Source organism: Petaurus breviceps, unplaced genomic scaffold (genome assembly GCF_028583685.1).
Source record: "Petaurus breviceps papuanus isolate PSGF00001 unplaced genomic scaffold, PetGlider_PUasm1.0 186, whole genome shotgun sequence".
Classification (NCBI taxonomy): Eukaryota; Metazoa; Chordata; class Mammalia; order Diprotodontia; family Petauridae; genus Petaurus; species Petaurus breviceps.
Genome location: NW_027185798.1, coordinates 35,079,049 through 35,106,554, shown reverse-complemented (window position 1 = coordinate 35,106,554; position 27,506 = coordinate 35,079,049). Strand labels below are relative to the sequence as shown.

The following is a 27,506-nucleotide window of genomic DNA, read 5'->3' as shown; positions in this document are numbered from 1 at the left end:
TCAGTTCCTTTCTGATGAACTGCAATCACACCAATCGTTCTGAGGAAGTTCAGAGATTCCTATCCATGCTGGTTTGGAGTTTTTTGGTTTTAGCATTTTGATTAATTCTAATTAGTCATTCCTTCTAATCTGTGAACTTTTATCTAAAGACACTACCAGAAACCCTGAAGTTGAAAATAGCTTCCTCTCATTTTTTTTTTGGAGGGAGGAAGGCAGGGCAGTTTGGGTTAAGTGACTTGCCCAAGGTCACACAGCTAGTGTTAAGTGTCTGAGGCCGTATTTGAACTCAGGTCCTCCTGACTCCAGGGCCAGTGCTCTATTCACTGCACCACCTACCTGTCCCTGTCCTCTCATGTTTTATTTCCCCAGATGCTCATTTCCCAAATAAAACCAAAAAAAATTTTTTTCTTACTTCTTTATCCATTTGACATTTTCCCTCTGAACTTTGAAACAAAAATGTGCCCAGGTCAGCTAACAGTATATATGGTAAAAGTATGGATATGCATGAAGAATGAACTAGACAACATGAAACTCCACAAAGGAAGGGAATGTTCTTAGAAGAAATTTATTTCACTGCTGACCCTCAGGTGGCAGCATTCAACTTTTCATCAAGCTGCCGTATTTTCTACTCCTGAATGGCTCCAAATCTTAGGCAGCCATGTTGGGATCAATCTTCAGCCTTTCATAGACCTACATAGCAGGAACTTTCAGCTGCACATAGAGACAAGATTTTGAGGGTCTACAAAGAGCAACTTCTGCCTACTCAAAAAAACCAGTCACCAACTACTTTGATCTGGAGCCCATTTCTGATGAACTGAAGTCACACCAATCATTCTGGGAAGACTGGCAGATTCCTATCCAAGCTGGGGCCCTAACAGTTGCTACTATACCAGGTCTTCTCAGAGGGTTGTAAGGAAATCAGGAGAGACAAATCAAATCTCTTTCCTTGTCTTTTTATATGGGAAACTGATTCCCTCCTAACTCCTAATCAGAAAACAGGGTTTGGACCTTAGAAAACCTTTGTAGTATGAAAGTCACAAATACTGGACTTACTGAACGAAAGACATTTTTAAAGTGCTGAGGATTAAGCTGGTTAAGGTCTCAACCTCTTCTCAAGCAGTATTTGTTCTATGAGCTGGAGATACTAGACAGGCTGCAGGAGATCTTTTCTCACCTTGCCTCTCACCCTTATGCATCAATTCTCTCCATTCCAAAAATCCCACCTCCAAAAGTAAAAGGAAATTTCTATCACCCTGGGGGTGGGAGAAACAAGGGAGCCAAGTGCTTAAGAAAGGGCACACAGGTGGGAGAAAGAGTGGATGTGAGGCCATATTTCATTCTATTAGCTATTAAAAAAACACAATAAATGAGGTTTCTATCCTTAGAAAGGTAACTTTCTTAGAAAGCATACACAAACAGGAGGAATACTGATAATTCCGACAGATTTCCTTGGTTAAAAGTATCTTGTACTAAAACACAGAAAAACTGAAATCAAAAATTGATTCCCTCCATATATAAACATCTTCTATTTTATGATCTGGATTATACCTGGAAATGCTGGTCATGAAGCTTAAGACTGTTGATCAAAGTGACCTTTCTGTCCTCCTTCCTCCCAGCCCCATCACAGAAATATACATGAGGAAAAACAAAAAAGTAAAAAAAAAATTAATAAATGGAAGCAAGAAAGAAGCCAGAGTAGGTGCTAAGAATCTAGCCAGTAATAGTATTCAGACACTGTTACTCTTCTCCCAAGTGCTATACGAAGCAGGTCATTAAGGAAGGAAATTAAGAACTTTCCAGAATAGTTTAAAATCTGTGTTTAAGTATTATGTTATAGAAAGTCTGTTACCTTCCTAATCAGGGAGGGGATACAGCATAATTTCAAGGCATCTCAATTTAATATTCATTTAACCCCATAGCAATTGTGCAATAAGCAAAATATCAGAAAAGGAAAACAACATAGACATTAAGATATGTACAGAAATCAGCCTTCACATACAGGAGTCTTGTTTGAGTGGCCATTGAAGATCCAGATTCCAGAAAAAAACAAGCATTACCCACATTAGGAATGAGTGCTCAACAGTTTCCATTAGGGCTGCCCTCTCTAAAAGAAGGAGCAAGGTGGTGCCAGCAGAAGTTGGTTAGTGCGAGTCCAAGTGATGGATCCATTCCAGAAAGGGTATGCCCTAGTCAATGCTGCCTAAGGGTTCAGAACACAGGGGTGGGGTGGGGGAGAGTCTACTGTTCCCTAACATATACAGTTTGCCACCCAGAGAAAGTCTTTAGTCTCCAACAAGACCTTCTTCGGAGGGTTAAGCTTCACTAAATGAGGGGTGGCCTATGGCATTTAGGACACTTCCTTTTTTTTTTTTCTAGGTCTCCAGAGTCACAAGTCCCATGTGGATCCTAATGCACAGAGCTGTGCACTCAACATCCTGCAAACATACACCTGCCATATTTCAGGCTCTCCCCTGCCAAAGATGGCATTAATCTGCTCAAAGCCACCAGAATCGTACATACACTATCAACATGATAAAAAACACAGCAACTGCCGCAAGTTTGGCATAGGTGGAACGCATGTTCAAATACTTCGCATCCTGACGATATTTCTTGGACAAACTGGACAAATTGTTGGCTTTGGAATCCAGTGCTGTCAAAAAGTAGAAATGGAATAAAACAAATTAGCTGAAGATTATCAACATTCTCTTAACTAGAATAAAAGTACCTCCTTGAATTTCCTGTTTTATTGTGCTATGGGATTACTAAGTAATATCCTTTCCATGAACAGCACATATTCACTGAGAACATCAGAGAATTTATATAATTTAGGAGTAACGAGAAAGCTGTACCAAGTTGTGTTGGATTCCTTCCAACTCTAAGATACAAACTGGCTCTATGGCAGGGGATCTTAGGATCTGTGAACTTGTTTTTAAATATTTTGATACCTTTATTTCAATAGAATCGGTTATTACAAATTACAAATTCCTTTGTAATTACTATATATTTTATTTTATGCACTTAAAACCATTATTCTGAAAAAGGGTTCAGAGGTTTTATCAGACTGCCATAGGGGTCCATGACACAAAAAAGGGTATATAAATGTGATGTATCAATATTAATAGAAATAAACCTTTCAGGAAATGACAACCTAGGACATTTTTTTTTTCATTTCAAGAGTATGCTGAAACAAACCAGTGAAAATACAAAGGAGCCACTACCAAGGGACCTTCAGTGTCCCTTTCTTATAATAAAATAACAATTGTTATTAATGATAAGCTTCCATTAACCAACTTCTAAACAGAACACTGAGATGGGGAGGGAAGGGAAGGAAGGCTGTATATTGATCACTGACGATGATAGGTTAGCCTTGTATCACTGTAAGATCCCCAAGGACCTTCTGAAACATCAAAGACTAAGTTATATGCAATGCAGGGGATCAATCAGTCTTAGAAGAAAAAGGTAAATGGAGGTCAAACAAGATGAAATCGGGGATTTATTCAGAAAAGCACCTGCCAGTCTAAGTCCTGGAGCAGGATTTAGCCCAGTTTCTTTCTCATGCTACATCTAGAGCCCTGTGTGCAAAAGTTCATGTTCAGAATGTAGAAAGAAAAGAAACTGTCATTCTGACCACCCTGAGCTACCTAAAGCAGGGAAATGGACCAGACATTTCTGAAAGATTCTCCACAAGAAGGGCAGAAATAAAAAAGGCTTTACTGATTATTCCTTAGTGAACCCCAAAACAAAATGAACTGGAATCCTCCAAGCACTTCTTTTAATTGAGGTGTGACCACAAACTACTAATTCATGGCAAAGAGTGAGTGCACTGGCCTATAAGAACCACTTTCTATGGTGTTTTAAGATTTACACTGGGGCGGCCAGGTGGCACAGCGAGTAAGAGCACTGGCTCCAGTGTTGAGAAGACCTGGAGGTCGAGTCCCGGGCTCAGACACTTGGCACCCACCCAGAGACACCTGGCCGTGTAGCCTTGAGCAAGTTACTTAACCCCAATTGCTTAGGGGCGGCCAGGTGGCTCAGCGAGTAAGAGCACTGGCTCCAGTGTTGGGATGACCTGAATCAAATCCGGGCTCAGATACTCAGCACCACACCCAGAAATAACTGGCTGTGTAACCTTGAGTAAGTTACTTAACCCCGATTGCTTAAAAAAAAAAAAAAAGATTTACACAAGGTTTTTTTCACAACTCTAGGAGGTGGATGGTATAAGTCTTCTTAATCCCCATTTTAAAAATAAGGAAAACCAAGGCACTAAGTAGTTAAGTGACTTAAGTCACACAACTAATAAGAGTGGTGGGATTCTTGACTGCACATGTAATACTCTACTGGTTATAAGTCTATGGTTCTAGGAAATATCGAAGTACTCCAATCAACATTAAAACATTAAAAAGTCCCACTGTGTCCTGCAAGTAACCCTGAGCTTGGCAAGGCGATGCCAAAAGAATGAAACAGCTGAAGAGGCTCTCTCAAGCTGGAAAGGTCTCGAAGGACTCTGCTAAGGATTCTTATGTCTGCTACCTGAGGACCTACCTGGTCAGCCTACCTGGTCAGACAAGGCACATCACCAGAAAGGGTGCAGAGATGATGAATTATTTTAACTATAGCAACTCATGAAACTATCCAAGGCATGGAAGAACTGTAATGTGTGTTATAGGAAATGATCTTTTGTTTACATTATATACATACATGTTATCTCCCCTTCTAGAATATAAACACATCATTTTTGCCTTTCCTTGTACACCCAACATTTAGCATAGTGCCTGGCACACAGTAAATGCTAAATAATAAACATCTGACTGATGGCTTTGTGGAAGGACTACCCTCCCCAATGACTGCAGATTCTGAATCAACTAATAGACAAATATTTATTAAATGCTTACAGAGGGTTAATGTATTTTTACCATATTTAAATTCTCTGAAAACTGATCATTTTCCCCATGTATTTATGTTTACTTATTACCCACATGCTAAGTCTTAAGGAAATAGACTCCAATTTTTAAAACTAATTCTACTACCATCTTAACTAGTATTTGTTAACAATTCATTAAAAATTCTTCACAACAGAAAACTGTCATGAAGGTGAATATGAAGTGGTTGCAGAAAACATGATATGGAAACCCCTCTATCTCATTATAAGCATAAATAATAACTACAATAACACATGCTTAAGTATCACCAATATTCCATATGCTAAACTTTGTCATGTCCTTCCCCATTAAGAAAGGCCTCTCTTATGTAAGAAACAATAGGAATACTTTCTTAACATTTCCAGGAATTTTTATGATTAATGGCTGAACGGTTTAGGGAAACAACACCGAGCCAAACTGGACACAAGATTAGAAACTAGGCTTCAATCACAATATCTGAATCGCACAAATGTTATTACAGTTAAAATGGAAATAGCTTCCACTAAAGAGCACAGCCTTTTACACCTTTGAAATTCTGTAAAAGCTCCTTTTTTAAGCTCAGTCTGTAAGCACATTCCCTAGAGAATGTTTCTGTGGAAATCTAGGGGGTTTGTTTATAAAATTTTGCAATATTAAACTAAATGCAGGCACTGCAGTTACTTCTAAGTTACTCATTACATCTATGAGATAAGGCTAATAATGCCAAAATGTGGCAAATTAGGTAGGAAAATGAATGGGGAATGGCAGGTAATGGTACAAATGACCTTAGCACTGCTCACCACAAAGGGTGGTAAGAATAAATTGACATCTGGCATAGAAAATGCACTTCCGTGCCTTCTGAACACCTGTATTGATAAAAAGCAGAGAAGTGGAAAGCTGATAGCCAGTTCCTATTGAAAGCAACCAAAGAAGTTTTGCAGACCTCTTAAGCTTCGAAGTAAGAATAATTCATGGACTTTGGGGTTAAGGAAGAAGAGTTTCTAAGAGACACTGTCTTATTATAAAGAGGTTCAACACAAAGTACCTGCCACCAGTCAGAATTATTTACAAATTATTCACTTGAATAAGCCACATTCCTTTTGCTTCTTGGGAGACAATAGGAGTTTAACTAGACTTTAAACAGGTAAAATATGGATAGTCCAGGGGTGGCTAGGTGGCGCAGTGAATAATAGTACCGGCCCCCAAGTCGGGAGGACCCGGGATCGGTTCCGGCCTCAGAGACAGAAACACCCACACAAAATAACTGTCTGTGTAACCTTGGGCAAGTTACTTAACCCCAATTGCTTTAAAAAAGAAAAATTTGGATAGTCCAAATAAAGGGAATGGGGGTGGAGTGGGTTTACAGCATTTTAGCTATGGTACAGAGGTAAGGACGAATGAGGGAAAGTAAGGAAATTGGTCTGGTTTTATCAATGTATAGGTGCTGGAAAATAGTGGGAGATATGTTTGGAAAGGTAATCAGAACCAAAAATGTGGAGGACTTTGAACATTCAGTTAAGAAATTTGGACTTCAGGGCAGCTAGGTGGCACAGTGAATAGAGCGTCAGCCCTGGAGTCAGAAGAACCTGAGTTCAAATTTGACCTCAGACATTCAATACTTACTAACTGTGTGACCCTGGGCAAGTCACTTAACCCCAAGTGCCCTGCCTTTCCCCCTCCAAAAAAAAAAAAGAAAAATAAATAAATTTGAAAGAAAAAAAGAAATTTGGACTTTATGATATAAGTAATACAAAACTAGAGAAAGTGTTTGAGCAGGATAATAACATGATTCAAGTAGCATTTGAAAAGTCTAGAGTAACCTGAGAGACACCAGATTAGAAGGAATAAAACACTAGAGGAAGGGAAACCAAGTGAGAGGCAATTTCAGTAAGTATTCAAAAGCTTCCTCTCCATTTCCCTTAACTTGTTCATGTTTTTTTTAAATGCTCAAATACTGGGGGCCTTGAGAAACCATCCCTAACATGCATGAGCCCAGTACGCTGTAGGCACTAAGGAAATATTAATCATTTGGGCAGCTTCATTCTATTTTAACCAGGGGAACTCTTGATAAAACGCAGTATGATGCAAGGACCCCTTAACTCATCTCTCTAGAATGAGTGTCCTGTTCATTGGAACCTTACTGCTCTTTGGAAGAAGGTACCTGAGAGGGCCTCCCCTCGCTGTAAGACTTCTTCAATGTTAGCTACCATGATTCTCTGCACATCCTGTAACTCAGTGTTGATGGAGCCCAGGTTCCTCCTTGCACGGCTGTCAATGTACAGCTTTTTGGTTTTCTGAATGTAGGTATCTGGAAAGATGAAGCAAGTGGCCGTTAACAAACACGTGTGCTAAAAATTCCCCAATGCCCATATCCAGGGGATACAGAACTTCCTGACATAAAATAATTCATTTTTTGGCATTTCTGAGGAGGTGCTCATGAAAATAACAGATATACTTCAGGAGAAACTTTCTTCTTGTTAGAGCATCTAAAATGTGTGATAACGAGTTGCTCCTTTTACAAAAGGGACTTTTGTAAGTCTTATGCAGTGACTGTACAATGTAAAGGAATTCAAATAGGCTGATGGACAATCACCCCACTAAGAAGAGGGCAAGAAAATTTAAAAGATTTCATTTAAACTAAAAACCCTACTTAACAGCTACCTTATCAGCCTCTATTAATGCCTGGTCTCAGAGAGCCTGCATACAACATAGCTGGAAAAAAAAACCTGCAACAAAAAAAAAAGAGGGGCACAAATAAACCAAAATACATTGAAGCCTGAATTGCTTCAAAGTGGGACTTTTCAAACTGTATTCCAAAAACTCTGGGTGGTAAATTATCCGCTTCTAGGAGCACGTTTCAAGAAAAAAAGTCAGATAACAATGAAAACTTAATTTTTGCCTGCGCCATCACATTTAGACCCTCACCTTACATACAGCATGTATGTTTGTGGTTGTCATTTCACCTTTTAGAAGTTGAAAACTACTTGTTTAAAGTATTCTTCAGGTATTTTTTCCCAACCCACTGTTTTCTCTAACATACATGTTTAACTACCATCAGAACTCTCAAATTTAAGGATAAATCTTAAGTTTAAAAAAGCCTAGTATTACAGGAAAAGACTGCAAGAACTCTTACTACTTACTGCTGCTATTACTGCCATGCTACCTTCATCCCCCTACTCCCCGCAGTCCTGAGCAATAAGTATAACTTTAATTTCCTTCCACTTTTACTAAGATGCCACTCATGGACTAATTTTCTTTAAGGTAAGGTTAACTTGGTCCTTATTTATATAGGGCTGTATTTTTGTGCACATGTGAAATTTCAAAAACTAAGCTATAGATTGCATAAATTAACATATGCTAAGACTTCCTCAAGTTACACGACACAGAAATTCTTTTTTCATATTCACTGTTTCTAAAAAGCCATTTCAACCTCTGGAATACAGGGCAATAGGTGCCTCACACTTTTTCTTTCTTGCCTAAAGCAGATGTTTCCCTCGTATCTAAAAGACAATATGACTTCCCACAATGTGAGGTTGATGTTGACATCCCTGTCCTATTCCTTCAGACGATTTTCCTGTTTTTCAACAGCTGAAAAGACAACTGGTAGTTCATCCTATATGGGGAGCATCTGATACAGGCCATTATTGATCTGAAACTGCTTCTGGGACTCTAGCTAAATCTACCAAATCTTCCTCTAAGTGAAGCAAAGACCTGCTGTGCCTAATTTGTAACTTCAAATCTTTAGCATCACCTTCAACTATGGTCCACTATGCCTGTATCCTGTGTGAACAGAGGAGATCAGGAACCAAGAAGGTTAACATTTCTAGGGGAACAAGGTCAAGAAACTGAATTAAATTGTTTAGGCTTTCGCACAAGAAAGAATGCTGAATGCTGAGGTATATAATGAAAAAAAAAAGAATAAAACTCAAACCCTTAGAAAAATGGTAGCACAGGACTTTAAGTAAAGAATTTCTTCCCATATTTTGACTCATCAATAGCACAGAACAAGTTAAAGCCTCACCAAATTCAATGAAGGAGTAGGGTCTGGAGACAGTGGGCACCTTCTTTCCATGTTGTTCATCAAATTCGGAGTGCAAATCCTCAAGGTAGGCAAATGCCAACTTTTTGGGGAAAGCAGCTTCACACAAAACCAGGTAACACACTCCCTGCTCGATAATGTAACTGGAAAGATAAAGTCAAAAAAGTAACCATACAGTCAATGTTGTTTCTAGCACGTAAGTTCTCACGTTTATTATGATACCACAAGAGGGCTCCTTGCCTATGCTTTCTTTAGGCTGGAAAGTTAAACATTATAAACCACATGTCCTTTAGGTCAGAAAAGAATAATTTTTCCATTAACTAGAAGAATACTCTCCAAGCAGGAGAGATTTATTTATACAGCACTTTATTATTTTAAAAGTTTCACATACAATCTATTAAAACATTGTTTTCAGTAACAGAAAAATCTTTCACTTAAACATCTTCTGTAACATCTAAAACTATTCCTTGAGAATTCTTACTTATAAATCCAGCCACCCTGTAATTACATTTATGGGATTCATATTTAAATCCTTCCCTAATACACCGGGAAACAGCAAAGTGAACTTTTAAAAAAATACCTAAAAACTGAATGCCAACCCTTGGGAATCATGGAAGGGACTCTATATCATTTAGTTCAAACATTGCCCAAACAAGTCATCCCATTGTATCAGTTATAAGTAAATTCATAAATACATTATGTGCCTATTATGTGCCAAGCACTGTACTAGCTGCTGGGGATACAAACATGAAAAAAAGTCTCTGTCTTTCAGGTGCTTATAATCTAGAACAGGAATGAGCCACACAAACAAATGTCAGGATGATGTAGGTTCACAGCAAAGGTCAGAGGGGAAGAAATGATCCAAGGAAAGTTTCATGGATGAAGTGATATTGAACTGAGCCTTGAAGGGAGAAAAAAGACTTCAGTGTGTGGAGATGTGGGTGGAATCCACTCTAAAGTGGGGCATCCAGGGGAGCCAAAGAGGCCTGATCCAGGACTCAAATAAAAATCTTAACAATTTGCTCTAAAGGAAATCCTTTGAGATGCGGCTTCCAAAAGCTAGCTCCTGGAACCTTTAATATGCGCTGCATTTTTAAAAGGATGTTATCTGAGTTTGAGATCAAAAGCTCTACCCTAAGATTTAGTCATCTAGATGCTAAATCCTTATTTGATTAGAGATATTTTGTTACATCCAAGATATGACAGATTATCTAAAAACCTCCTGTTCTAAGAGTGATAAGAATACTAGAGTACAAATTCCTTTGTCTCATTGATCTATAAAAGCCTTATCCAAAGAATCAATAAATGGAATTCTATCCCAGGAACTACCCACCCGGTTAATTCTCTATCACGTCTTCACTTACACTTGGGGCTGGCACCCAGTGGCTCCCGTCAGGGCATGGTATGCCCCACAAACTGTCTTCCTGTAGGTCTCCTCCCTTTCAAGGCCTGCATCTCTCTCTTCTTGTTCATTCTTCACCCTTTTCCACTTAGCTTCCAATCTCATCACTTAATTGAAATTGCTCCCTCCACCATCATTAATGATCTCTCCAATTTAGCAGCTGCCAGATTTGCTGTTCATTTTTCAGTTCTCACCTTTCGTGCTCTCTCTGCAGCCTCTGACAGTACTGACCATTCTCTCCTACTCTCTTCTCTCGAGGTTTCTGGAATACTGCTCTCCTGGTTCTGTCCCTTTCGCTACATCATAATTTACAGGCACCTTCCGAGCTGCCCTCTTGTCTTTCTTTACACTCTCTTATTGATTACCATTTATGCAGATATCAGACCTCTATATCCAGGCCTCATACCGCCTGAGTTCTAGGACACCAACTGCCTATTAAACACTTTAAAAAGATGATCCTGTGGGCATTTCAAACTCAACATTTCAAAAAAAGAACTCACCTTTTCTCAAAAACCCACTCGTTTTCTGAATTTCACTCTTTCTGCTGAGGATACCACCCTTCTCTGTCACCCAGGTTTGCAACTTCACTGCCATCCTATATTCCTCACTCATCCCACACATCCAACTTGTGGTCAATACTATTTCCACAACATCTCTCGCATCCGTGCCCTTCCCTCTACTCAAACAGCCAACACTCCAGTTCAGACTCTCAGTACCACAGCTTTTTAATTGGTCTGCCTGCCTCATGTGTCCCTCCTCTCTGACTTATCCTTCACATAACTGCCATGGTGATTTTCTTAAAGCAAAGGTTTAGCCATGTTACTCCCCTGCTCAATAAACTCCAGTGGCTCACAATTTCCTTTAGGATAAAAACAAAACAAAAAACTGTTTGATGTGTAAAGCCCTTCACAACCTGACTCCAATCTACCTTTCTAATTGATTGCTCCCCTTCACACCGTGGCCTGGCCAAGGAGGCCACCTTGCTAATCCTTACACAGGACACTCCTATTTCCACGCCTTTGCTGAAGCTGGTGCTCCATAACTGGAATGCACTTTCTCTTTACTACCACCTCTCAAATTCCTAGTTTCCTTCAAAGTTCCTCCAAGCTCCACCTTCTATAAGAAGCCTCTTCTGATCCCACTCACCCTAGATTCCTTGTATTCATTTGTATATCTTTATGTATGTATGCACTGTTTTCCCTGATAAAGTCTAAGTTCCTTAAGGACAGAGACTACTTCATTTTTGTTTATCTCCCCAGTACCTGGCACATATTAGGCACTTAATCAATGCTCGTAAATTGATTAGTAGAGGGAGGACTACTAAAGGGAACCACGATTTGGATCAGCATATCCAATATATCGAAGTCTCTTCCAATCTATGATTCTACTAGTTTATCCTAATTTTTTTTTTAAATCCTGCAAGATTTATCTGGTTTCTATCCCATCAAGATTTGTTATTTTATATTAAACCTTCTGCTTTGGGTGGAGAGTCAGACTAGGTGACCTCCACCATCCTATGGTTCACATTAATTCTCTTATTATTCGGGTCTCTATTAAAACATTATGCAGCAAAATTCCCTTCTATCACCACCACATGAGGCCAGGCCAGTCCTGACTCAGGGGTTTCACTAGTTCAAATTATCCTGGAGTCAACACGGGAATCCAAACATTACCTAACTAGTCTAGTTTCATTCACAACTCTATGCATGCACTAGAATGAATTCAGATTAGCTCTAAAAATAGAACTTAACGACAGCCACAATATAGAGGAAGAAATAGCAGTCAAAAACAACTCAGAAGATTTCTTGCCTGAGAGACCAGAAAAAAGCACTACTCCTGATGTTAGAGAAAGAGAAAAACAAGATGAATTAGTTTTGGTCATTATCGCAGTGAATATGTCCTCTGGATTGTTGAAAATATAAGAAAGGAGGAGTCTGGGACTGGACATAAAGATCTAAGAGTCATTCATATAAAGTGGAAGAATAGCAAAATACGACCAAGATCCATATCCCATAGATAACATAGTCAAAGGATTTGGGCAGTTTTCGAAAGAATTTTAAGTTATCCAAACATTTGAAAAAATGTTCCAAATCACTGATAGAAGAATTCTAAATTAAAAAAATTCTGATGTTCCACTTCACGCCCACCAAGAATAATAAAAATCGGAAAGAGTAAAAGGTTGGAGAGGCTATGGGAAGTCACACCAATAGACTGTCGGTGGAACTGTGAATTGGTCCAACTGACCTAGGGAACAATTTGGAACCACATGAGAAAAGACACTATAAACTGTACATGTCTTTTGATCAGAAATCCCATTACTGGGCATAAACCTGAAGAGGTCAAAAATAGAAAGGTTCCTTATGTAGCAAAAGATTCACAGTAATACTTTTTGCAGAAGCAAATAACTGGAAACAAAGAAGATTTCCACCCACTGAGGGATAACTGGGCAGAGTATCCAGAGAACAGTGGTCAAGATGGTAAAGATTCTTGAGTTTTGGGGTGGCTAGGTGGCACGGTGAGTAAAGCACCGGCCCCAGAGTTGGAAGAACCCAAATTCATTCGGTTCCGGCTTCAGACACTTAACACCCACACAAAAATACTAGCTTGGGCAAGTTACTTAACCCCAACTGCCCTCCAAAAAGGCAAAAAAAAAAAAGATTCTTGAGTTTAAGTCATGTAAAGGTTAGTTGAAAGAACGTTGATCCTGGATGGGAATTAACCTTGGGGAAATATGACTGGTCTGCAAAAATCTAAAGAATTGTATGTGAAGAAAGATTAGACTGGTTCTGTTTGGCCCTAGAAGCAGAAGCAAGTACTATCAGTTGCCAAGAAGCCAACATAAGCTTGGTTTCGGGAGAAACTTTCTAACAATTAGAGCTTCCCAAAGTATAATAGGCTACTTGAAAAGAAGTGGGTTTCCCTGAACTGGTAGTCTTCAAGCAAAGGCTGGATGACCCCTTGTAAGGTGTGGTTATAGTGGTGATTCCCCTTTTGTAGAGACTGAACTAAATGGTCCCTTCCTTCCAACTCTGAAATATTCTGAATCTATGACATGAATGTAATGGAATATTATAAAGCCACAAGAAATGACAAATATGATGTATTCAGAAACAAATGTGAAGATTTTTTGAGTTGGTCCAAGGTACAGTAAGCAAACCAAGACAACAACATACGTGACTGGTGTAATACATATAAAAAGGAGTCAGACTCTTGACTGATTATGGTTTGTCTTGGTCTAGGAGAACAGGTGATAAAAGGCCCTTTTGTCCATTCGGTAGATATGGAGGGGCCTAATAGGACAGAACACTGAGTTTGCTTAACTATTTTTCTTTCTTACAAGGGAAGACCAAATGAAAAAAAGAGGACGTGTCAGGAAACTACTCAGGGTAAATAAAATTAGTCCGTAACTGCTGTTTCTTAAATGAAAGTGGATGAGCTCACTGACTGAACAAATAGAGGACCAAGAATCAGATCTAAGAACGACGGACACACAGACACGATGAAAGAAGAGCCATCAAAAAGGTCACAGAGATGAAACAGAAAGAAGAAAATCAAGAAAGTGCAGTGACGTGTAAAGTAAGGAAAGAGAATATGTTAAGTATATTAAGCATATAAAGAGGAAAGAAAACATAATTTGTGACTGCCCTTAGAGATTACAAAGAGGTGCAGAATGCAGCAGGCTGCTGAACCTTAACTACAAATCTGTCCCAGCACTAAGCACTTATTGATGATCTTCTAAATGATTCAGTTGAAAGTACTGTTAGCATTCTTATTTATTCACCCCTCCTTGCCTTCAGTCTTCTCATTGTGTACTTCTTCCACCAGATAGATAAGGGATAAGTGAGGAGGTGAAACTGATCGATTAGTCAGCAGCTCTAATGTCTTGTATCTGGTAGGGGAAGAGTTTTATACTGGATCTGTGAATCTATTATGCTATTCCTATTTCTCATCACTATGGATAATTTTAAAGTTAGATGTACACTTTGTTCACACTCCCTCTGTGTGGGATTATATTAGTTTATGCAAGATGTTCTCAACCTTGGATCAAAGTAGAACACTAAACCAATAACCCTTAAGTCACTACTCGGGTGTTATCAATCTAGGTAATCACTTGCATTGATCAACACAAAACATATAACTCTTCATCTTTATACATTAGAGAGCTTTGCTTTCTTTTTTGTTTATCACTTTTCTTATCTGCTATACCCCCATCCTCTTATCTCCAATATTGATCTACAACAGCAGGGACTACTGCAATAGCATCCCAATACACTGCCCCGCTACCTCATGCCCTCCATTCAATATCTCCTGCCAAGTTGCCAAATTATTATTTTCAAAAAAGATGTGTAATCATGTGACTCTCCTAGTCAAAAATCTGCCATGGTTCCTTATTTCCTCTAGGATAAAATATAAACTCCTCAACCTGTCAATCTGGCTCACAACTATCTTCTCAGACTTATTTCTGACTCCTCTATGTCCCAGGTAAACGGAACTACTAGCTGTCTATCCAATGCACCACTCGACCTTCTATCTCTCTGTCTTTGCACAAGGCTGGTGGAAGGCCAGGGCCTTCCTCCTCCTCAGCCTCTTAGAATTCTGACCTCTCTTCCAGAATCAGCTCAGGTGTCCTTTCCTCCTAGGAGTCTTTTTTTGCCTCTCCCTTAGATTACATGGCACGTGCACTCATATTTGGACATATTTTCCCAATATGAAAGCTCTTAGAGGGCCAGGCCTGTTTCATCTGTCTTTGTATGCCTGGTTGCCTACATGTGATAGAGGCTTAACAAATGTTTGCTGAAATGAATTACTCTTTTCTTCTCCCAAGTATCTGGGATGGTCTTCACCTCTTCCTTACCTGTATTTGATATAACATTTAATGAAAACTGGCAAATGTGGGTCAAGTTAGCCCAAGTTCTCTAAATGAAGGTTTCAAGAGTCAGCTCTTGAATACTTAGAGGCACAGAAGTTTCCACGGATGTCCTAGAAATTTTCTTGTTTTCCCCTTGATTACAGAAGGCAAGCTGCTCTTAAAAGTTCCACTTACAAGTGTTACGGAACAATGCAAATCCTATTTTTTAAACAAAACATTTCCTATTCAAGTGATATTTGCTACACAATATATTTGCCTTGAAATAATTTTTAATAAATGAAAGATCCACAAATAGTTAAATGTTACAAAAAGAGCTCAATTTGTCATTGGGGGGAAAACAGCTATTCCTTTCTTCTTTGAGATGAGATGTGGACCTTTAACTTTCCTCACTGCATATTCCATTTCCCTTAAGTCCAGATTCCACCATTCTGTTCAACTATCCCCAAGTTAGATCACTACACTTCATTCAAATGATCATGAATCAGTCACACTCACTGAAAAGTCATGGCTCCTGCTTCCAAGGTACATCTTGTAGGGGACTGTTCATTCAATTTGCGAAACAGCTGCTTGGCCTGACTCTGGTACTGTTGAAGGTCCCGGCCAGACTGAAAAAGAAATTAAAAATTCAAATAAGAACAATCTACCAAAAAGCTGAGTTACTGATGAGCTGTACCATGAACCTACCTCTGAAAAGACACTCTGAGTGGGACCCTTCACTTCAAAGTCAGTAATAAGAACTTTCTTGTATAGAGGGTTTTAATATTTGTAGAATGCTTTATATTCATTGTGCTTTTTATGGGAAGTAGAAACCATGTTTCTACAGCACAAAAGAAAATGGCCTAAAAGTCACTTAAGAAAATTGACAGTAGCTATCTACAAAAACCCAAATGAGTATACTTTAACTATACACAATTTAGTAGTCAGAAACATGGCTTATTGGTCATAAAGACCAAGAGTCAGAAAACAGCTTCCAATCCCAGCCTCCAGACTGGTTTGTTCTATTGCCCATGTTCTTATAACCTGAATTCATTCATTTATAAGATGAGGAAAATAATCCTTCCTAACACATAACTATAAATATTATGGATTCAAACATACCATGTTTCAAACTTATTAGAGACCACAGATTGTATGCTCTAGAGACTGAAGGGCCCTTAGAGCCCATTAATCCAGTCTTCTCATTATATAGAAGAGGAAATGAGAAAGGAAATGCCTTGCCTAAGAATCCAGAGAGTAAACAAAACCTGGATACAAGGCAGGTCATTTTATTCCAAACATCTTGTTCTATCCCACATGCCACATATGGCCTCATTCAAGATAATGTAACTTATAACACTAATAAACTAGACTTGTCAAAGGATGTTTCAGCATTATGACAGGAACTTCCCTCTACCTTATCCTTTTTATTTGCATTATCACAACATAAGATGCCATACATTTGATTTTGAAAGAAGTTCAAAGGGACACCCAAGGAACTATAGACTGCGGAGTCTGACTTTCAAATCTGGATGTTGGCAGAATTGATTAAAACAAAACAAAACAAAAAGCTTAAGACTTAAATACTTAAGAAAATGGGAAAAGTCAATGTAAGGGAAATTTCATCTCACTAATCTATTAAGAGTATATTTGCATAAATAAGTGATGAGGTAGAACTAGTGTTGCTTTCAAAACCATTTGCTATGGTTTTACATGATTACAAATTTTATCATGTGATTGAACTAATGTTTCATCATGGATAATTATCTTAAATACAGGAAATATGCTACGCTAAAAGATCCACCTCTCTTATAAAACAATAATAATATTAGGGTTAAGGGGCGGCCAGGTGGCGCAGTGAGTAAGAGCTCCAGCCCTAGCCTCAGGAGACCTGGGATCGGTTCCAGCCTCAGATACTCGGCACCCACACAAAAATAACTGGCCGTGTAACCTTGAGCAAGTTACTTAACCCCAATTGCTTTAAAAAAAATAATATTAGGGTTACCTACAGGAGTGGTCTCCAAAGTGGAGGTCATAGCCTGATGCCAAGGGGGTCATGACAGCCTGACTCCAAGGGGTGTAGCAAACCACCAATCACAACATGGTGAGACTTGTTACATACCAATCTCCCCATGATAGACAATTGTAGGGCTTTCAACACAGACATCATTACACTTGTCTCTCCCCTCAAATCTTCTTCCAAACTTCCCTGCTATTCCTAAGAACACATCAACCACAACCCTTCCAATTATACAGGTTTACATTCTCATTGTCATCCTCAACTTCCCAGTCTCCCCACACAGCTGACACCTGTGTCCAACCGTGACCGCTGCTACCTTCCTCCCCTTTCCTCCACTTACACAATCACCATCTTACTTTAAGACCTCATCACCTTTCACCTGAACTATTGCAACAGCCTTCCTTAATTGGCCTATCTGACTCAAGTCTTTCTTCATCCAACTCATCTTCTATACTGCTACCATTATGATTTTCTAAAGCACTTTGATGTTCACAATGATGACCTTCAGTCATCAAGAAAAAATTATGTTCTGTATATTCTATTTGAGAGGGGAGGGAATACAATTTAATAGCATCTACATTTAAAAATGGTTGCTATAGAGAGGCCAGAACAAAGATGGCGGAGTAAAAGCAGGGCCCTGGTTGAGATCTCCCCCAAATCCCTCCAAATACCTGTAAAAAATGACTCTAAACAAATTCTAGAACTAAAGAACCCACAAAATGACTAGGTAAAACACATCTCCAGCCCAAGACAGCCTAGAAGGTCGACAGGAAGGGTCTATTGCATGGGCTGTGCCGGCACAGACAGGGATGGAGCAGACCTCAGGGGACTGAATTACTAGCAGTTGTGGCAGTTTCCAGACTTCTCAGCCCACAAAAGCCAGAGACAGCATAGAAGGTCAGCGGGAACTCTGTGGGATCTGGGTGAAAGAGGAGTGTGTCCAACTGGGGTTCAGCCCCAGCCCTGGGGTGGCGGAGATGGCAGCATCTGTGGTGGCTGCTTCTAGAGCTCTGAGCCTACAAATGGTGGGAGGATTGAGCTGCTGATATAAAACCCCTGAAGCCCCCACTGGAAGCAGAGTCCTACCCTGACAAAGAAAGAAACTCAAGTATTTGGCTGGGAAGATGAGCAAACAGAGGAAAAGAAATTAAGACTATAGAATCTTATGTTGGTGACAAAGAATATCAAAACACACAACCAGAAGAAGACAACAAAATCAAAGCTCCTACATCAAAAACCTCCAAGAAAAATATGAACTGGTCTCAAGTCATGAAATTGTTCAAAAAGGATTCTGAAAATCAAGTAAAATAAGTAGAGGAAAAATTGGGAAGAGAAATGAGAGTGATACAAGAAAATCATGAAAAACGAGTCAACAGCCTGCTAAAGGCGACCCCCAAAAGTACTGAAGAAAATAACACCTTAAAAAACAAGACTAACTCAAATGACAAAAGCAGTTCAAAAAACCAATGAGGAGAAGAATGCCTTAAAAAGCAAGTTTGGCCAAAAGCTCACTGAAGAAAATAATTCCTTCTACATTAGAATGGAGCAAATGGAAACTAATGACTTTATGAGAAATCAAGAAATTATAAAACAGAACCAAAAGAATGAAAAAAATAAAAAATGGTTGCTATAAAAGTTTTGGTGTTTACCCTAGAGCTAAATTAAAAAAACAAAAACTTGGCTAACCAGAATGACCCATTCCCCAAGGTTTTAACATATACTGCTGTACACTAAGTACCAAACTTAAAGTAACTTAGCCCAAGAAATGGCAAAGACTTGAAATATAATTAAGTTCAATAGGGTTTAGACAAATTCATGACTAAGAGAAACTAGGAAATTTCACAACATACTTCAGGTAGATATCACAGGGGGCAATTCTTGCTTTACCACAAATAATGTCCTTTAGTGATATATGACAGAATACAAATCAAACCTTATTTGGCATACATTGGACTTATATGCTTTTCTCCAGGATTTAAACTGCAAACAGTTTTGCTACTTGTAAGGATATTTTTATTTTCTATTTGTTCTTACTCTCTTTCTTATTTCTACAACTTCCACTGACCTATCTTTAAAAGGGGCCTCAAAAATTCTCATAAGCCCAAAACTATTTCCAGCAGTTTGTGAGTAACGAGGAAAATCTGATTAAAAGGCTGTAAAAATTTAGTATAGAATAAAAAGTTAATGCCTTTAAAACCGTAACACAGTTCTTAGTGACAAATATACATGAAGTGAGAACGAGAGCAATATCTTAAGATTTAGGCCCAAAATAGATCTTATCCATCCAAATAATAATCTAGTGCTGGGGTAGAGAACCTGCAGCCTCGAGGCCACATCTGGCCCTCTAGGTCCTTGAGTTCTCCCTTTAGACTGAGGCCAAGTTTTACAGAACAAATCCTTTTACTATGAGGATTTGCTCTGTGAAGTTGGGACTCAGTAAAAGGGTTGCACTTGAGGACTGAGAGGGCCACATGTGGCCTGGAGGTCACAGGTTCCTCACCCTGATCTAGTACAACTTCCTAATTTTACAGCCTAGGTAAATCCTAGCTAACTTTAAGAACCCGAGGAAATGACAGCAACATATATTTTAAAAGTACTTAATAGTTCACAAAGCACTTTCCTCACAAGAGCCCTGTAAGACTGGTAATGCAAATATTATTGACCATATTTTAGAGATAAGTAAACTGAAATTAAGAGAGGAAGTCCAGGGAGAGTCGACTATGCTTAGGTTTAAAGTTGTAACTGCTACCTGAAGTCTCATAATTTGAAATTCTCTACAAGGCACAGACATTATCTCTTAAGATGCATCTGTTTAAAACAAACAAAAAAATCAATTATTGCAACAATTGGTATCACTGGGGCAGCCAGGTAGCACAGCGGGTAAGAGCACTGGCTCCCACCGGCTCCAGTGTCGAGATCACGTTGGGATTGAATCCCAGGCTCAGACACTTAGCACCCACCCAGAAAATAACTGGCCGTGTAACCTTGAGCAAGTTACTTAACCCCAATTGCTTAGGGGCTGCCAGGTGGATCAGTGAGTAAGAGCAACGGCTCCAGTGTCAGGATGACCTGGAGATCAAATCTGGGCTCAGATACTCAGCACCACACCCAGAAAATAACTGGCCATGTAACCTTGAGCAAGTTACTTAACCCTGATTGCTTTAATAAAAAAAAAAATTGGTATCATTTCTTGGCAATCTCTGTACAACCTCATTTGAAACTATGTTTTAAAAGATTTGTATTTTATCTTCCCTGTTTGTGTTTGACTCTACTGACTCCTTACCAACAGAAGGGTTATACTTGATGTTAAGGTATGACACTGGGAAGCTTTTGTGACCCTCATTCCACCTTTGAGCATCTAGTTTGTTTAAAACTGGGATGAAATTTGGAAATGGTGAATAAAGAATCATTAAAACCTAGTATATGGCTGCAACTTTCTATAATTTTATCAAACAGTAGACCTGCCCTCCCCCCAGTCATCTTAGCAGAACTATTCTACTATTTTGTTTTGTTTTTTTTGCCTTTTGGAGGGGGGAAGGCAGGGCAATTGGGATTAAGTGACTTGCCCAAAGTCACATGGCTAGTAAGTATTGAGTGTCTGAGGGCAGATTTGAACTCAGGTCCTCCTGACTCCAGGGTTGGTGCTATATTCACTGTGCTACCTAGCCTCCCATATTCTACTATTTTAAAATAGATCTTGCAATGAGCCTTGCTGTGAAGCAACATTTTCACAGGTTTATTAAAACATGACCATGATCAGGGATGATAGGTACTCACTTGGAAGTCCAAGTGAAATTAAAGATGCCAATGTAAATTAAACATCAAATTCATTTTACAATAAACAGATGCAAAAATCTCACTAAAATGTACTGGCTTCTTCATATATTTAAAAAACTTTTGTTCAAAAGAATGTAATTTTTTTGTCATTTATAGGGGTAAAGGCAATTTCTTTTTTATACTGCACAAATAATTCACAGTCTGTGGGTTATTAGCAATTTTAGAATAACTTTTGGTGTCTGATCTTATTAAGTACCTACTATGCGCCAAGCACTGTGCTAAGTGCTGGGGGTACAATGAAAGACACAATCCTCCCTCCCATGAATATATCGCTCAGCTCTATTGGAGGAGCTTGTTCCTGAGGGCCCTGTTTATTATTTAATATCATGGTTCGTAGTTTAAGCTCAAGAAGCCAGATTCCACAGCTCTGGTAGATCCCAATCTCCCAAGAGAAAGTCTAAGAAGTGCTCTATGGGTGCTGCTTATTCTCAAACCTGAGACCCACACAGGACGCCTCTGTGCCAGTCCCCTTCAGAACATGCTCTTCTTTATCCTGCATCTATTCACAAAAAATAAAAACATGACTGCAGAGAGTGTCAGACCCGATGGGCTGAAATCCCCAGACAAATTCTAAAAATCAAAGGGCTTTTGAAAAGCTAATTAAAAAGTCAACTTTCTATTTACTATAAAGGCACTGAGAATGTCACAGGCAATATAAGGTTTTACTGCTTTAGATGGAACACACAGCAGTATCAAATGCTGCCTGCCGGCCTCAGAAGAACATTTAGCTTGGCCCATTCCATCTTAAGTTTCTGTTTGCCTCAAAAGGTGGCCAAAGGCCAGAAGAACCAAGAACCTTCCTCCAAAGCAATGAGAGATGTTCAATAACTGTTTTCTTTTTTTTTTTTTTTTTCACAAATTCAGCTGCACTGTGGATGATGTGTTGACTTGCTCACATGAGGCTCTCTCTTCTGCTCCCCCTTGGGCAGATTCACCCTCTGCTCCACTCTTGTGTGTCTCCACCCCAGCCAAGCTAATTTAAGAGGAGGGAGGAACACAGCTCAATTAGGGAAAGCAGGCCAGAAAAGAAAAAAGACCTAAAGAGCTTGAAATAAAATGAGGGAGAGGGAGAAGCAGAGTAATACGATGTGTATGAATAACATGCATTTCCTTGTGTCCACCACCCTCCCAGATAAACATCAGAGAGGATGAGGTCTGCAAGTAACCATCTATCTCTGCGTGAGCATCTTCTGCTGCTTTAGGTCACAGGAATCACTGTTCATCTCCAGTTCTGTAACTAAGAATACACTACCTAGACAGGAAGTGTAAAAGTAACATTCTTGATCATAGCACCCATGTTGTTTCCCCAAACAGGGAGCATCATAAGGTTCTGTCCTGGACCCTCTTCTGTTCTCTCCTGATATTCTCTTTCAGGCATCATTAGGCCTTATGGCTTTAATTATCATTTTACTGCTGATGACTTCCAGATCTACCAAGTCAGTCCTGGCCTGGCTCCCGGTCTAACTGCATCCTGGACATTTTCATCTAAATTTCCTGTAGGCATCTCAAACTCAGTGGATCCAAAACAGAATTCATTGTCTTTCCTCCAAAACACCGTACCCCCCCCCCCCCCCCACTTCTCTCTTTCTGTTGAGGGCATCGCTATCCTTAGTCATTCTGATCTGCACTCTTGGAGTCATCCCCAACCCCTCATTTTTGTCCTCGACATGTATATAATCAGTTCAAATCTTACCAATTCTACCTCCACAATATCTCTCATATCCATGCCCTTTTCCGTATTTACACACTGCATTTAGGTTCAAGCCCTCAAGATTTCTCACTGGACTATGAAGCAGCTTCCTAACTGACCCCTCCCCTCTTCCAACCCATCTTTCAAAAGCTACCAAAATGGCATTCCTAAAATACAGGCTCTCACCCCTTTGTTCAATAAACTCCAGTCATTCCCTATTGTCTCTAGGGTCAAAACCAAACTCCCCTACGTGACATTTAAAGCCCTCCACATCTTGGATCAAACAAACCATTCCAGCCTTATTACACATGATTCCTCTTCATAAACTGCAGTTCAACCAAAGTAGCTTCACACAACCCTGCAGTGCCCATCTCTGTGCCTGCACAGGATGCCCAAGGTCTTTTCATTTCTTAGACCCCACCTCAAGTGCCATCTTCTTTCTCCACAAGGCCTTTCCTGATGCTCCCAGCTCCTAGGGCCTCCCCAGCCCATTCCCTCATGTTTATTCTGTAGATACCTTATGTATCTTTAGTGCTTAGCACAGTCCCCTGCACATGGCAGGTTAACTGAAAGATGGACTGAAATTTCTAATCCCCATTTACAGAGGTTAGTTCTAACTTCAAAGAGGAAATAATTTTTAAAGGCCTGCCAACAAAATGGAAATAAAGATTTGCTACAAGAGAATTCACTCATACCTACCTCTGATTTCATTAACTGGGTCTGAGAAAAGTTCTAATAAGATTTAGTGTTTTAACTGGATCACTTAAATTCAATTATATCAAACAAATATTCAAGTACTCGGGCACTGGAGATACTAAGAAATAAACTATGAGCTCTACTCTTGAGGACTTCATAATCCAATGAGAAAAAGAAAGCTTATCTACAAACAACTTATCATACAAAACACGTCTTAAGTAAAAAGATCCAAAGTGCTAGGAGAAGGTTGATCCTTCTATCTAAGAGGTTCAGTTTTCATAGATGAGGTAGCAACTAAGAGGAGTCTAGAAGGAAAGTTAAGATTTTAACAGTTGGATATAAAGGGAAGGGTGTCTATTATAAGCACAGAGGGCAATGTCAGCAAAGGCACAGATGTATGTAATAAAAGAAGATAAGAGGATGAGATAGGCAGACCAGGAAGAGTTTAACACTTATAATCAGCTGAGCAGAAAACACTTTGAATCTATTACATGGCTGGGGATCAGCATGAATCAACTTAATCCTCAAACATCACATTCTGGATTTAGAAATTTCTTTTAGCACTGAAATGAACTACAATAATTCCAACTCCTTCATTTTACAAATGAGAAAAATGAGCCCAGAGAAATGACCTAACTTGCACAAAGTAAGACAGCTTAAAAATCAGTAAAGTCAGGTCTTCCGCCTCTACATGCAGTGATCTTTCCACTATTTCATGACTTCAGATATTAGAAAGGACAAATAACTGTCCTAATTTTCAGAACAGGGAAAAGCATACCTGTTATTAACTGATTTTACTTCTTATGTCAACTGTAATTCTTGATTCTGTGGCCCTTTCCAACATTCTTTTCACTTATATCTGTTAATAAATAGTTTCAATCCTTTTAAGTTTTTTTACATGCTTCTCCATCTTAAATTTTGGTTGCTTTTTTGTACATCTAAAAACAGATGCACTGGGGCGCCTAGGTGGGAGCAGTGAATAAATACAGCACCCGCCCTAGAATCAGGAGGACCTGAGCTCAAATCTGGCCCCAGACACTTAACACAAAAACTAGTCATGTGACCTTGGGCAAGTCACTTAGCCCTAATTACCCTACCTTCCCCCCTCTAAAAAGCAAAAAATAAAAATAAAAACAGATGCACGATTTATGTCAAAGCTTAATGGCCAATTTTAACAATAAGCTTATAAAATATTGTACTAACCTTCTGGATTAATTAAAACTTTTCCCATTATGTCTTTAGATGCTTTTGATTCCAATAAAATCAGCTAATTTAGAACTACTAAACTGCCATTTCCTTTAGTTGCCATTTCAAATCTTTAACATTACTCACCTGTGTGACACAGTTTTAAGCTGTAAAAACAAAATCAAAAGTCCTGTCTGAAAAATGTGTTTCCATAGGTGCTAACAGACCAAAGATGCTATTTTTGATGGTGGCTAAAAACATAATAAACTCCATAGGCTTCATTTCTAGCTATGTAGGACAGTAAAATCTATAGCTCATCAAGGACTTCAGGCTTTGTAGGAAAAATGTAAAGGAGCAAAGCTTTAGTCATTTAATCTTTTGATCCTTGATAAAAGTCTTCAGCTAGGAGGTAGGACATAGTGGCCAGTTAAATTAAAGAAAAATTAAGTTATAATGCTAGAGGTTCCCAATTGTGTAAGTGCCCTCAACAAATTACAGAATTTGAGTTTCACTTTTCTCATCTACAAAATGGCAACCATACACTTTTGTTCTTTCCTTCCCAACATGGATACTTCTAAGTAGAAAAAAAATCTAAAGGGATGGCACTGGATCCTATTCCACCAATCTCAATATTATAACTCACATCTATATTGCATTTTAAGTTTTGCAAAACCATTTCTACATAACAATCATGTGATGAAGGTAGTGAGAAGCAAGTGTCATCCATATTTTACAGTTTCAAAAAACGAAGTAATTTGTCCAGTATCAGTCAGGATCAGTAAGGATTAGAACTCAGGTCTCCAGGCTCTTCACTCCAAGGCTATCTTTTGTATAGCCCTGAGCATAATAGGTACTTGCACAGGGCAGCAAGGTGGTGCAGCAGACAGTCAGAAAGACTCATTTTCCCAAATTCAAATGTGGCTTCAGACACTTACTGTGTCTGTGACCTGGGCAAGTCACTTGACCCTGTTTGCCTCGGTTTCCTCATCTGTCAAATTAGCTGGAAAAAGACATGGAAAATCAATCCAGTATCCAGAGTGAGACTTGACTGAAAAAAACAACCAAATAATAACACAGGTACTTGAGATAAGCTCTCTCAAGATTTCACCTTGCACGGGTCCTTGAAGACTATCTCATCACCGTGGATACCTCCTCCACCATTCCAACCACAATTCTTCCCTTACGTCTTCATGGGCTGCTAGAGTCAGAAGAATTCATCCTGTGCTAACCAAATGAACATCTCTGAATTTACCTAGGCTGGGCCTTAGATGCTGTTATTTGATATGAAGAGCTTTGCTGCTCAAGAAAAAGAGCAGTTTACTGGACTGTGATTTCAAGGGATCAACAATATGACAACATAGCCAAAGAAGCTAATGTGATCTTGGGCTGCCCCAGTGAGAGGTACTAGTGTCCAGAACAACAAAAGTCATGGTTTTGCTAGATCTGTCCCCATCAGACTCCATCCACTGTAGTGTGTTCAGTTCCTGGCACCACATTTTAGGAGGAATAATGACAAAACAAGGCCACATTCAGAGAGGCCAATGACAATGACATTCTTGCCAGAATGATGGCTACCTCCACAAAAGGAAGACCAAAGAGGGAATAAGAGCTGTCTTCCCAATATCTGAAGAGCTCTCCAGTGAAAGGGATATGTCCTGTTTGGCCCTAAAGGCAGAACTATAAGAACAATACAAGGAAAATGTTGGGGGGGGGGAAGGCAGATTTACACTCAATTAATGGAAAAACATCCTATCAATTAGGGGTGTCCAACTAAGGGGTTTTCTCTCTGGTCTTTAAGGAGAGTTTAGATGACCTGCTCTGAGATTTAGCTGTAAGTTGTATTTAATAACATCTGACACCACACCTAATTCTCAGAGTCCAATCTTTAATGGCTGATAGACCCTACCAGGGCTGTGGGTGGTACCAACCTGAGGACTTCAGGGTCACCTCTCTCACCAAGGTAAGGTCACTGAAATGGGGCTTAGAAGAGAACCCTTGAACATGGCAGGCACTTTATATACAGGATGTCTGCTAAACTGAGCTGAGGCCCGAAAGAAAAATGTGACTTCTCTCATACTCTGGGGATTTATTTTTTCAAGTAAAGCTTTAAAGACGTCAGGCAAGAGTTTATATGTTCTCCTTCTTTGGTAACCTCTAACTTTACTCCACATATAAATACCTTCCTCCCAAGAAGCTTAAAATAATCCAGATACATTTCCTCATCCACCACGTAAAGACTCCGGTGAGCTGGGTCAAAGGTTAGCGGCTGGCCCTGCTTTACAGATAAGGGAAGGGGGCAAAGAGAATTTAACGCGTTCAGGGGTCAGACAGCGTGTCAGGGTTCCTTCCAGGGCAAAGTTGTGGCTTCCAATCCAATTCAATGAACTCATACGGTGCGGACGGTGGGCAAGGCCACGCCCCTACCCCAAAGGATCCGAGTTCCTCGCGGGTGCAACAACTCGTTTCAAACCCCATTGCAACACGTGCCCTGGGGGGCGCTTTCCTCCCCCACCCCGGTAGCGCCACAGCAGAAGCACTGCCCGTCTCCCTCCCTACGAACTCGGGCGGAGCAGGGAGCCAAGGCTTGGGGTTCTCTAGGGGAGCAGGGGGCGGGTCGCACCACCTCCCCTCACCTGCTCATCTTCCTGCATGGAGGCCGCCAGTGGGAGCCCGTCCGCCACTCGGGCGATCATCGTCAGCAACACCATCTCTTCCGGTTACAGGAGAGCCCACACCGCCCCCCGACAATGGCAACCCCGGTCGTCTCCCTTCGTTCTCCGCCCGGCGACAGCTCAGGGCCCTGCTCCGGTAGCTCTCTCTGCCTGCGTCTCCTCTTCCCCGCTGAGGTGGCCGGAAGCAGAGACGAGGGAGGCTCGTCTACTTCCGGTCCCTC

At 39.8% G+C, this 27,506-nt stretch overlaps 1 protein-coding gene across 1 annotated transcript; it reads right to left on the bottom strand.

Annotated features, from left to right (window-relative positions):
- Positions 1–549: 549 nt before the first annotated feature.
- Positions 550–27,506, bottom strand: SEC22B (SEC22 homolog B, vesicle trafficking protein). Its single transcript, XM_069090206.1, has 5 exons — positions 27,247–27,506; positions 15,705–15,814; positions 8,920–9,080; positions 7,060–7,206; positions 550–2,650 (listed from the first exon to the last, which is right to left on the bottom strand). Exons 1-5 carry the CDS (start codon positions 27,319–27,321, stop codon positions 2,496–2,498), a joined length of 648 nt encoding a protein of 215 aa, XP_068946307.1. The 5' UTR covers positions 27,322–27,506; the 3' UTR covers positions 550–2,495.

What these genes read in the sequence shown, in the direction of transcription:
- SEC22B (XM_069090206.1), bottom strand. Translation starts at nt 27,321, where the DNA reads ATGGTGTTGCTGACGATGATCGCCCGAGTGGCGGACGGGCTCCCACTG. An exon ending in GCAGGAGCCATGACTTTTCA is followed by an intron (nt 9,081 to 15,704) that starts GTGAGTGTGACT and finishes TTATCTTTCCAG; the next exon opens with TTACATTATCGAGCAGGGAG. An exon ending in GCGAGGGGAGGCCCTCTCAG is followed by an intron (nt 2,651 to 7,059) that starts GTACCTTCTTCC and finishes ACTTTTTGACAG; the next exon opens with CACTGGATTCCAAAGCCAAC.